A 13,058-nucleotide genomic window follows, 5' to 3' on the forward strand; every position below is an offset into this window, starting at 1 on the left:
AAGTAAAAAATGCCACTGGATATACAGTACTGTATAAATAAGCAGTTTGGGGAAAGTGAGGAATAATTTAATTAAATGGAAACAAGAGGATTCAGCGTTACCACATTCTGCGTTACAATCACTGATAAATCTGTATTGTCACAGTCCTCCCATTGGGATTGTATACACTACCGGGTATCTCTTTCCTTGTTAGCGCTGACGCTGCTGGTAGCGTTTGGAGTGCAGTACAGGCTACTTTCATTTGTAGTGCAGATCAGAGTGTCCCGTCTCCCTGCAAAACTGAGAAGAGTGCTAAGTCTTGCCCGCAGGGATATCGGAGCCAGTCACATTACAGATGTGAGTGGCTTATCATGATTGGCCCAAGTGTGAACAGAAAGTCTTGCAGGACACATGCTGCAAGTCCCACCTGCAGAGGTATCGGAGCCACTCACAGGAAGCAAGTGGCTACCTCTATTCAGTGAGGACTGCAATTTTTAATCGGAAGCGCCGGCGGGTTGTTAACCCCACGATCGCCACATAGGAAGCATATAATACGCTTTGTAATGTATACAAAGCGTATTATAAAGGCTCGAAGGACCACCAGGGCAGGCTGCAGCCCCCACTGTCTGCACACACACACTGATCTGCCCCCCCCCCCCCCCCCCGCTGATCGTCCACAGCACTCCTCAGATCACCCCCCGCCCACCCCCAGACCCATGTTTGCACCCAATCACCCATCAATCACTCCCTGCCACTATCTCAGCGCTATCTTATAGGTTAGGTCCTAAACTGCCCCCCCCCGGGGGCTCCTAATCACCCCCCCCATGCTCCGATCCTCCCCCCTCCCCCCCCTACTGTATACATTGATTCTCCCCACTAATCACCTGTCAATCACCCCGTCACTAACACTGCCCCCTGGGGGCTCCTGATCACCCCCCCCCCCCGTGTACTGTATACATCTATTCTACCCACTAATCACCCATCAATCACCTGTCAATCACCCCGTCACTAACACTGCCCCCTTTGGGCTCCTGATCACCCCCCCCCCCCCCCGTGTACTGTATACATCTATTCTCCCCACTAATCACCCATCAATCACCTGTCAATCACCCCGTCACTAACACCCATCAGATCAGACCCTAACCTGCCCCTTGCGGACACCTGATCACCCGCCCGCAGCCTCAGATCGCCTCGGAAGTGCATTGTTTACATCTGTTCTTCCCTCTAATCACTCACTAATCACCCACCCCGTCACTGCTACCCATCAGATCAGAACCTAATCTGCCCCTTGCGGGCACCCAATCACCCTCCCACACCTTCAGATTGCCCTCAGACCCCCCCCTTATCAATTTGCCAGTGCATTGCTTGCATATATTCTCTGCTGTAATCACCTACTGATCACCTATCAATCACTGCTACCCATCAGATCAGACCCTAAACTGCCCCCTGCAGGCACCCAAACACCCGCCCACACCCTCAGACCCTGCCTGAACACCTCCTCCAGTGCATTATTTACATCTGTTCTCCCCTCTAATCACCCATCAATAACCCCCTGTCACTGCTACCCATCAGATCCTCATCTGCCCCTTTGCGGGCACCCAATCACCCGCCCAGACCCTCGGATCGCCCTCAGACCCCCCCCCCCCCCCCGATCACCTCTCTAGTGCATTGCTTGCATCTATTTCCCCCTCTAATCACACCCGGAGACACCCATCAATCACCTCCTGTCACCCCCTAGCACACCTACCCATCAGACCGGGCCCTAATTTGCCCCGTGTGGGCTCCTGATCACTCGGCCAAACCATCATATCCTGCGCAGACCCCCTTCCGATCACCTCCCCAGTGCATTGATTGCATCTATTCTCCCCTCTAAATCACCCCGAGACACCCATCAATCACCTCCTAGCACTCCTATCAATCAGATCAGGCCCTAATCTGCCCCCTGCGGGCTTCTGATCACCCGGCCAAACCCTCACCCCGCCCCACCAGTGACAGAATTTTTTTTCTTTCCGATCACTGCTGGTCTCTACGACTTAATTGTCGCTGAGACCAACAGTTATGCCACATAATACGCAACCGCCAATCCAAGAAGCTACCATGCCCAGCCTTTGCGGTGGAAACCACTCCGTTTCCGAACGTAACATTTTTTGGGGCCTTCTCCTTAACATGGCTCTAGTCAAAAAGAATGTATTACGGTCTTATTGGTCTACGCAGCCAATACATCACATGCCCATGTTCTCTGCTGCCATGTCCAGGTCACGACGCGAGAACATCCTGTGCTTCAGTGCCAATACAACCTGTCATCTAAGAGGCCATCCTGCTTATGACCGGTTCCACAAAATTCGGCCCCTCATAGACCACCTGTCATCAAAATTTGCAGATGCTTATACCCCTGAACAGGTATTTTGAGACATTTGGTTTCTACACTACTCACGGTTTTGGGCCCCTAAAATGCCAGGGCAGTATAGGAACCCCAACCAAGTGACCCCATTTTAGAAAGAAGACACCCTAAGGTATTCTGTTAGGTGTATGATGAGTTCATAGAAGATTTTATTTTTTGTCATCTTCGATGAACTCACCATACTCCTAATGGAATACCTTGGGGTGTCTTCTTTCTAAAATGGGGTCACTTGTGGGGTTCCTATACTGCCCTGGCATTTTAGGGGCCCTAAACCGTGAGTAGTCTAGAAACCAAATGCCTCAAAATGACCTGTGAATAGGACGTTGGGCCCCTTAGCGCACTTAGGCTGCAAAAAAGTTTCACACGTGTGGTATCGCCGTACTCAGAAGTAGTATAATGTGTTTTGGGGTGTATTTTTACACATACCCATGCTGGGTGGGAGAAATATCGCTTGCTTAAAGCCTACAAATCTTTAAGCAAGCTAATTTTTCTCTAGGATAGATCATAATGGTACATGCTAGGCTGCCTTCAGCATGTAGAGTTGGTGGTGGTATAGCGGTTAAGAGAGCGGACTACCAAGCACTCAGACCTGGGTTCAATTCTCGGCCAAGACCTGGGTTCAATTCCTGGCCAAGGTATGTAAGCTGGCTTTTAAAAGCCTACAAATCTTTAAGCAAGCTCAGATTTCTCTAGGATAGATCATAATGGTACATGCTAGGCTGCCTTCAGCATGTAGTGTTGGTGGTGGTATAGCGGTTAAGAGAGCGGACTACCAAGCACTCAGACCTGGGTTCAATTCCCGGCCAAGGTATATAAGCTGGCTTTTTAAATTCTACAATTCCCTGGAAGAGGAGACCCTCGAGTAATAACAATTAGCTAGGAACAAGCCTATAAGAGCCTAACTAAACGCTCCCTAGCAGAGTCTGTCAGCAGCCGTCCCTTAACTAATTAGTGCAGGTAGACTAGTGAGTAAAATGGCACAAAGACCTTGCCTTTTATAAGGGGGTGTGGGGTGTTAGGAGTAAGTGCAGTCTGATTGGCAACAATGTGCCTGCTGACTGTGATGTAGAGGGTCAAAGTTCTGCTCAATAGAGCATTCTGGGGCGAATCCAACTTCCGGAAAGGTTTGCATGCTCTTGGCAAACGCGAACCACTGAAGTTCACCTGGAACCGTTCGCGACATCTCTACCTATCATGTTACCCGCCTCTCAGATTTCGCTGCTGAGGACTGTAGTGAAGCAGCGCAGGCGCACATGTGAGATCTGAGAGGCAGAGGAGGAGGTAAATAGGATACATGGGCGGGCCAGGCAGGTGAAAGAAGCGTGTTTTATGGGCACAGCGCTATCTATTCTTCCATACCGCTCTGAAATAGGGAGACAAGGAGAACTGACCAATCCGCTTAGGGAGAGTTGACCAATCCAACCAGTCAATCCCCTTTATGTTATATACTGGGTACCACATACAGTACTGCACCAGTATGATTTTTTTTTTGAATTTTATTTGGTGTGCTTTGGAATAGGGGTAGTCTTATACGGCGAGTATATCCCAACTATGTTTAACTGGAAAAGTCGTGTTATTCGCCGGAATATACGGTAGTTGTGGCTCAAGTTCCCTGTAACTGGCTCACTAGAGTCAGTCACATAACTGGAACAAGCTTGAAGTCAAAGCCCATTCATACTGGGGAGCTATCCGAGCGATATCCACAGTGATTTGAATCACTGGCGATCGCTGGAGCTTTGAAAAGCACTAGCGCAGTGATCTGCAAACTTGGCTCTCTAGCTGTTAAGGAACTACAAGTCCCACAATGCATTGCAGGAGTCTGATTCATACAGGCAAATGTCCTGAAGTGTATGGTGGCAGCTACATTCATTTCCTTTTAAACAATACCAGTTGCCTGGCAGTTCTGCTGATCTCTTTGGCTGCAGTAGTGTCCGAATTGCACACCTGAAACAAGCATGCAGCTAATCTAGTCAGATTTTAGTTAGAAACATCTGATCTGCATGCTTTCACAAAAAAAGTAGGCAGTTAAAATCTGACATAACAGACTGGTTTTGGGCCAGTCCATCTTCTCGTGGGAGCTTCTCAGGGTATTCTTTGTTTTTTTTTAACAGTATTTTCCCCACAATCCTTCAGGGCAAAGGTGAGACGTAGCTCCTCCCAGGAACAGACAGCACTTCCCCTATAAAAAAGTCACATGGTTAGTCCACCCTCAGTGCTGTTTGTTCCTGCGTCCAGGCAGGTCGGCATCTCCCCTCTGGGTGAAGCCTGTGTGCTGGGCTGCAGGTGGATCTCTTTGGGTGGCTGAGACTGTGGTACTGAGGCAGTCTGGCCATGCGCCCCAGGCTGGAGCTTTCCTGGAGTTTGCCTACCTTTCTCTCCCGCTTCCAGGGAGAGCAAGAGTGAAAGGCGTGGGTTCCCCTTGGCGGCCTTGCGGCGGAGTGAGCAGGACGAAGGTAAGCCGGCGGCCATGTGCAGCGTGGAGCGCATTGCGGCCATTAGGACGCTTGGCCGCGTCCGGATGCGTACTTTCCGGCGGGTATGCCGAAAGTAACAATTTGTAGTGCCGGCTCATTACTCTCTCTGCAGCTTCCGGGCCGCCACTCATCCATTCGCGGCAGGCCAGGTATGTTTCAAGGGGAAGCTGCGCGGGCCTGTAGCACTGTTGCTCAGAGAGAGTTTGTCCTGCGCTGGATGTGTCAGCTGGAAGCATGTCAGACGCTGAGAGGATTGAGAGCAACCAGGCCGCCCAAAAGGTGAGATAATGGTTTCTCTTTCTGGGCTGATTGTGCTATATGTGTGAGCAGAGTTACATGCCTTGTTGTGTTGTTGTTTATGCCAATACTAAGGCTTCTGCTAAATCTGCTGCTGCTGCAGATAAGCATAGGCATCCTCCTAATGATAAAACATGCCCTTTGTGCAATTTTTATGTTGCCCTATGCAAAAACTGTCAGTTGTGCATACAGAGGGTTGTAGGGGAGGAGCCGGGTCACTCTGTTCAGGATACATTGAATCCTTTAGAGAGGTGATTAATGCTTCATTGGAATCAATTAAGTCCTCATTATTGAATGCTAATCCATCCACTTCTCAGGTTGCTGTATCTGGAGTATCTGTGACTGAAGTTGATAGTTTCAGACACTAGAGAAATAGAATCTGAATCTGTTTCAAAGTTTAAATTCTGTATTGAGGATGTGGTAGATGTTTTGTTTATTCATAATCAATTATACAAAGCTGAAGGATCCACTTAATTAAAAGGTGGATGTTTATTTGAAAAGGTCTTGGGAGGCTAGTGCGGCTATGTTTAGGCCGGCTTTTACCTCTACATGTGTGGCCACAACTTTGGAGCTGTGGATTAATCAGCTCAAAGCTAACATACTGGCTGGTGCACCTGTTTTGCAATTGTTTAATTCTATTGCTATTTTCATTTAAACTGCTGCATATTTATCAGAGGCTTCTGCTGAAGCAATTAGGTTTACTGCCAGGTCCATTGCTCTGTTTCTATTAGAGCCTTGTGGCTTAAAATATGGGATGGTAATATCTCATCCAAAAACAGGCTGTGTGGTGTCCCTTTTTCAGGTGAATTGTTGTTTGGTCCAGAACTGGATTCAGCTTTGGAAAAAAAAAAAAAAAAAAAACATTGAATAAAAATAAAGTTTTGCTTAAGAAACAGAAGACTGTGGTAACAATATTTTTCGTAAGCCAAGAAGTGATCAAAAGGATGCCTCTAAGGATCAAAGTAAAGGCAGGAGGTGGACTTTTGGCAAGTCCAGGAAAGGGGGCTTTAAGTCTAAAGCTCTAGAGTCCCAGTCAGAATCCCAATGACTCGTGTCAGGCGGTGGGGGGAAGGCTAAGATACTTTCTCTTAGGTGGGCAAAAGTGTCAAAAAATCCATTTATTCGCCAGACAATAATGTTTGGTTTCCAAATAGTTTGCCCTTCCTCCACCATCAAGATTTGTGATCTCAAAGGCCCTAAGAGATCCCACTCTGGTTCCAGAGATTTTGAGCATATTGCAGAACATGCTAAGACAGAATTATTATTATTGATTTATAAAGCGCCAATATATTCCGTGGAGCTGTACAAGGTAATGGAATTCATCCTGTGCTTGATTCTGCACCTAACAAACCTGAGTCGGTTTATGAAAAATTTTCGGATGGAATCAGTAAGGGAGTTATTGTTTCCAGAGGCCTTTATGGCATCTCTGGATCTAAGAGATGCATATTGGCATATGCCGATTCACCAAAAATCATAAAAATTCTTAAGTTTTGCAGTGAGAATAAATGGGATGGTAGAACACTACCAGTTTGTTTGCCTCCTGTTTGGGATCACTTCTGCCCCAAGAATGTTCACAAAAATTCTGGGAGAAGCATTAATTCCGTTAAGGGAACAATCGATTTTAATCATTCCGTATTTAGACGACTTGCTTATTCTAGGAAGTTCAGCAGAACAGCTGAAAATCCATTTGAATCTGGTATCGGAACATCTCCGATCCCTAGGTTGGATCATCAACCTGGAGAAGTCCTCTCTAATTCCAAGTCAGAGAACTCAATTTCTTGGCATGCTAGTGGATTCAGTAAAACAGATGATTTTCCTTCCTCCCAAGAAGATTCTGAAGATAAGTTTGGCAGTGAAATCATTACAAGGGGAAGACAAAGTTTCCCTAAGAACGATTTTGTCGGTGTTTGGGTTAATGTCATCCACGATAGTGGCAGTTCCCTGGGCATTAGCGCATATCAGGAAGATACAGAGGTTCCTCCTAGAAAATTGGGACGGTCGTCCACAAACATTAGTTTTCAAAGTTAAAATCCCTCAAACTTTGTGTCTCTGCAACGGTGGTTGGAGGAATCCTACCTTATGAAGGGCAGGCCTTGGAAGGGGCCTGTAGACAACGTAATAACTACGGATGCAAGCGCCTGGGGCTGAGGAGCTCATATAGCTCACAGAGCCTTTCAGGGGAAATGGACAAAATCAGTCTCAAAGGTTATCCAATTGAAAGGAATTAACAGTAGTAAGGCTGGCTTTATTTCAGGTGCAATCGATACTGTTGCAGTCCAATGTTCTGATCCAGTCGAACAACGTTACGGTAGTAGCGTTTATCAACAAACAGAGGCACGCGATTCCTGTTGTTGCAGGAGGAAGCGGAGGACATCTTGTCTTGGGCAGAAAAGAATGTGTCATCCTTGAGAGCTGTTCATCTCAAGGGAACACTCAATATACATGCAGACAAACTGAACAGAAGCAGGATTCTGTCATCAGAATGGTCTCTAAACAAGGAGGTGTTTTCGCAGACATCATAAAACGATGGGGAACACCGTCAATCGATCTGTTTGCAACAGAAGACAATACCCAGATTCAGACTTGTTTCTCTCTCAATCCAAGAGATCAAAGCAGGGGGGTGAATGCATTCATTCAAGAGTAGAACTTTCCACTTCTGTATGCATTTCCGCCTCTCAATTTGATTCCGGCGGTCATCAGCAAATGGAGAGGTTGTCAAAATTGGATGATTTTGATAGCACCTTGGTGACCGAGAAGGAGCTGGTTTTCAGCTCTCAGGTTAGCATCAGAAGACCCTTGGAGACTTCCTTGCAGGCCGGATCTACTGCTACAAGGGAACCTGTGGCATCCGCATCCAGGAAGATTGAATCTGTTAGTCTGGATCTTAAATTAGCCTCACTCAAAAAGTTGGGAGTATCTGAGAAGGCAGCCTCTACATTTGTTACTAGCTGTAAGGAAGTTACTAGGATCTGAAATACTGGAAGACTTTCCATCTTTGGTTATCTGGCTCTAAGTTTGATAGCTTGTCAGTCCCAGCAGTCCTGGTTTCTCCAGGACGGTTGGGATAAAAATATTTGTGAGTACGCTTAAGGTGCAGATTGCTACCTTATCTGCTTTTTCAGGTATCCCCTTGTCTTCCTCTCCAATACTGAGATTTCGGAAGGCTCTATCTAGGAAACTGCCAGTTTACAAGCCATACGTTTCTCCTTGGGATTTATCGTTAGTATTAGAGGGGCTGTCCAAAGGTCCTTTTGAGCCGCTAGGGGACAGTTCTTTTAAATTTCTTACATTAAAGACGGTATTTTTAGTAGCCATCACTACAGCCAGAAGGGTTAGTGAGCTACAGGCCTTGTCTATGAAAAGTCCTTATTTTCAGGATAGGTTAGTATTACAGACGGATCCAAAGTTTTGTCCAAAAGTTAAGTCTAGGGTTCACAGGTCGCAGGATATTATTTTGCCTACCCTCTGTGAATCCAAGTTGTGGAAAAGAGAGGATTTTTCACTCATTAGATGTTAGAAGATGTGTTCTGGAATACTTGAACAGAGCTGCAGATGTCTGGAAGACCGATTCCTTATCTGTTTTATTTCAGGGAAAACTGTAGGTCAGATAGCTTCTAAATCTACTATAGCTAATTGGATTAGGTTAGCTATTATAGAAGCTTTCAGAGTTATGGGAAGTGAGGCTCCTGCTTCATTTAAAGCTCACTTTTCTAGAGCTAGGGCAGCTTCTTGGGCTAATAATGCAGGGGCTTCGCCTGAGCAAATATGTAAAGCAGCAACGTGGTCAAGCTTTTCTATGTCCATCTGTCATTACCGAATTGATGCAATGTCTGCACACGACCAGGCGGTTGGTAGAAACGTTCTCCAAGCATTGGTCCCACCCTGAGGTTGTATTACTTGTTAATCGTCTCACCTTTGCCCTGAAGGATTGTGGGGAAAAAGCAGAGTTAGTACCTGCTAACGATGTTTTCAACAATCCTTCAGGGCAACGATCCCACCCGGGTGTTAATTGTCTGTGTCTGATAGTTGCACGGTTATGGGTAGTGGAATGTTCACCTGTCGGGTACTTGGCTAAACGCACTGAGGGTGGACTAACCATGTGACTTTTTTATAGGGGAAGTGCTGTCTGTTCCTGTGAGGAGCTACGTCTCACCTTTGCCCTGAAGGATTGTTGAAAACATCGTTAGCAGGTACTAACTCTGCTTTTCCTGAACAGCAACTGCAAACTGACAAAATAGTGTGCAAGTGAGTACGGAGTCTGGCTGGTATGTTACTATTTTGGCAGTTAAACTGCTGTTCAGGAAATGCTCTTGAAAACAAAGAAAACCCTGAGAATCCCCCATGAGGAGATGGACTGGCCCAAAATCAGTCGGTTCTGTCAGATTTTAACTGCCTACTTTTTCCGCGATAGTGGTCCTTTAAGGGTCTATGACTACAAGTATTAGAGGCAGAGGATGTGCAGAACAGCCGAGATGCATTGTTTTAAAATCAAGTATGCCAGCCAACTATAATATATATCTATCTCTCTCTCTCAATATCTATATCTATCTAAACATTTTTTTAAAAAAACTTCCTGGACTTCTCTGTGCCCTCGAGTCCACCTTTGTTCCCCCGTGAAAGTCTGGACCTTAGGGACTCTTCAGAAGCAGTCCCGCCCTGCACTGCTTTCAAAGATGGGCAGTTCCAAACTGTGCATGCGTAAACACACTCACATGTGCACAGTATGGAACTGCTCAAAGCCTTCTGAGGTGCCCCAAAGGTGTGGACTTTCATGGGGGAAGACATGGACAGATCGACACAGTAGTGGACCAAGGGCACAGCGAGAGTAGCAGGAAGGCTCTGAGATCCAGAGCCTTCCCTCTACATAGGCGAGTAAGGGCATATTCGGAGCGGGACATTGCGGTTTAATGCGACGTTAAAGTCGCAACGTGTCTGTGTTAAGGGGTAACGCACTGCAAGCAGCGAGTTACCACAATGCAACATTTTCTACTGTGAACGGCCCATAGGATTATCATTGCAGGGCGGTAAGCTGCATTTATAAGACTTTATAACACAGATCCACAACGTGGCACTGTGAATGAGATCCAACTTTTCCCTACAGGTTCACTTCCGTATTGCTTTAACTTTAAAGTGGATGCGAGAAACTTTTACTCATTGCATAATTGTGTTCCTTTCATATCGTTTATAGGTCATTCCTCAAGCCAAATACTTTTTTTTTTGTTTGTTTTAATACTCAAATTCAGTATAAACTAAACAAGCGTCGCCCACAGCTTCTCCAGTGCCATGGCACTCTCAGACCCATGTAGCAAGGGCTTATGGGAGCTCAGTCTGGGCAGGAGGTGGTATTACTAGCCAGAGATTTCAGAGGCAGAGGGGAGGAGGGAAGGGGAGTTTTCACAGGCTGAGATACAGATCAGCTTGCCTGTGTTTAATGATCACAAACAGAACATGGCTGTTTCATTGTATCACAGGGAGAAATAATCATATACTGTTGAAGCTGTTTGCAGCTAGATTTGCTGTGTAAACTATCTAAACTTTAGATAAGATATATATAGACAAGTTACTTGTTAGTTTTCCATCTCGGATCCGCTTTAAGTAATATGGAGGGAGCCATATTCAACTCCTGAAAAATGACAGCACTGGAACAAGGGGGACAGGGAAGGTTCAACAGAATCCAGAGCCCTCCCTCTCTACAGGCAATATTCAGATTTTTTTCCCCTTGCTTTAGCTTTATTATCCCAAGCATTTGCACACCAAGCAATATGCTATGTTCCCAGGCATAAAACAAAATAAAATAAATAAAAACACATCCACAGCAAAGTTTATCTTAAAAATATTACTTTTATTGTTCTGTAAGGAGTTGTAGGAGGTGCAGGAATGATAGAAAGACAGGCTGCCCCCTGACATTTCTCCTGGTGGGCCGCTGGTATAAAAAGATGAGACAAGGAATGTTACAGACCTCGTAGCAACAATCAGCAACCTTTATTTAGAAGACGAGAGAAGAAAAAAAAACTGCAAATATAAGGTTTTGCTAGGTGAATATATATATTTATATCATAAATCCCCCTAAATTAAGTAAGTAGTAACCCTCTTAAAGTTTTATTTTTTATTATAATTTTTTTATTTTGGTCCTTTGGGACAGAAATAAAAATAAAGATACAGGGCTGGAAAAAGAATAAAATGTTCTCATGATGTGACTGGGAATGTAGGTGGGGGTGCATACCAAAAAGTAAGTCCGTCACCAAGATTTCATGCAAACCATGGAATGTCATGACAGGCTGGAATGGGCTTTTGTGCACAGAATGCAGCGGGAATGTGGAGCGGATGCCTGGGATCCATCTAGTTATCCCAGGCACCTCAGACGTGATCGCTAACGAGTGGAATGAGTAGCACGATGGTTTGATGTGGGTTCTTGTAACAGATCTTAGAATATTACCAGCTGCCTCTGATCAGCAGAAAAAAAAAACAACAAAACAAAGTGTCCCCTCTTAAAATATGTGATAAAATAGCCGGGGAATGGAAAGCACCCCCTGTTAATGGATTTCTCCCCTGCCTGCAGTGTGGAGCCCTATGTGACGTGATAATGCCGGGAGGCATAATGACACAGTGATGAACGGAAGCAGGAACGATGAGGGGCCCTGTGTGACGGACGCTAAGACCAGGTGCCTTGCACTGGCGTTTGTAGGACCAGGAATAAATAACAAGGGAGGGAGAGAGGGGTTTGTGGAGGAACTGTACAGGGTGCAATATATGAAAAGTAACCCAGAAGCGCAGTCTACGTGTCAGCGGTGTGTGGAAGCACCCCTGCCCTTAGCCGTTGCATAGATAGCTTTGCAGAGGGGGGAGGAGCAGTCCTATAGCTTTTGCTCCGCCTTCTCCTCCCTCCTTGCAAAGGGAATGAAAGCTCTTGTGAGTCCCCTCCCTCTCCCCCTTGATCGGGAGATGCTAGTAAAGCCCAGCCCTCCCCCTTGTCCCTCCGGAGCTTCACCCCTTTAGCAGTAGGGGCATTAGTAGCTGATGGAGGGCAGTAGGGCAGTGTTGATCTCTTTCCCCATCATGCTCACAGGTCACTCTCCCCATACAATGCAGTAGAAAATGACATGTAATCCAGAGCTCCAGGCACTGTATCGGGACCGTGGTAGGGCGCCATGCGAGAGATGCAATACTCTGCTTGGTCTGGCGGCAGCTCCCGGCGTAGCTCTGCTGAAGTGATGTAATTCTGAAGGAAAACAAATAGGAGTTATTAATGTTAGCAGAAGAACAAGTGCCAAAGAGGCTTTACAGAATAGACAATCACCAGAAAAGGGGGTTGCAAGTTGAAGGATTCTAGCCAGAAGTTCCTAACCTGCTCTTAAAGAGACACTGAAGCGAAAAAAAAAATTTATAATATGATTTGTATGTGTAGTACAGCTAAGAAATAAAACATTAAGATCAGATACATCAGTCTAATTGTTTCCAGTACAGGAAGAGTTAAGAAACTCCAGTTAACTCTATGCAAAAAAGCCATTCATTTCTACGACTTTCAAAAGTCGTGGAGAGGGCTGTCTTCTGACTTTTATTATCTCAACTGTTTACTTTTCCTCTGCCAGAGGAGAGGTCATTAGTTCACAGACTGCTCTGAATCATTTTGAATGCTGAGTGTTGTGTAATCTGCACATATTATAGAATGATGCAATGTTAGAAAAAACACTATATACCTGAAAATAAAAATATGAGAATATTTTCTTTGCTGCTAATAATCTTCTAGTAATTATTCATAGTACACAACAAATTCATCATATTTTTTTTCGCTTCAGTGTCTCTTTAAAGAGGAACTAACGACAAAACGTCCCCTGGGGGGTACTCACCTCGGGTGGGGGAAGCCTCCGGATCCTAATGAGGCTTCCCACGCCGTCCTCCATCCGTCA

At 45.7% G+C, this 13,058-nt stretch overlaps 1 protein-coding gene and 1 long non-coding RNA gene across 4 annotated transcripts in view; one reads left to right on the forward strand and one right to left on the reverse strand.

Annotated features, from left to right (window-relative positions):
- Window positions 1–13,058, forward strand: part of LOC137528877 (uncharacterized) — a 201,688-nt gene that overhangs the window by 176,752 nt on the left and 11,878 nt on the right. The gene's annotated exons all lie outside the window — the stretch shown is intronic.
- The window catches only part of ACTN4 (actinin alpha 4), a 132,554-nt gene continuing 130,468 nt past the window's right edge, over window positions 10,973–13,058 (reverse strand). For both annotated transcript variants that reach the window (XM_068250593.1, XM_068250592.1), the window contains exon 21: window positions 10,973–12,370. In XM_068250593.1, coding sequence (XP_068106694.1) covers window positions 12,212–12,370 — 159 coding nt within the window. In that variant the 3' untranslated portion in view covers window positions 10,973–12,211. The remainder of the gene's footprint in view (window positions 12,371–13,058) is intronic.

Source organism: Hyperolius riggenbachi, chromosome 8 (genome assembly GCF_040937935.1).
Source record: "Hyperolius riggenbachi isolate aHypRig1 chromosome 8, aHypRig1.pri, whole genome shotgun sequence".
Classification (NCBI taxonomy): domain Eukaryota; kingdom Metazoa; phylum Chordata; class Amphibia; order Anura; family Hyperoliidae; genus Hyperolius; species Hyperolius riggenbachi.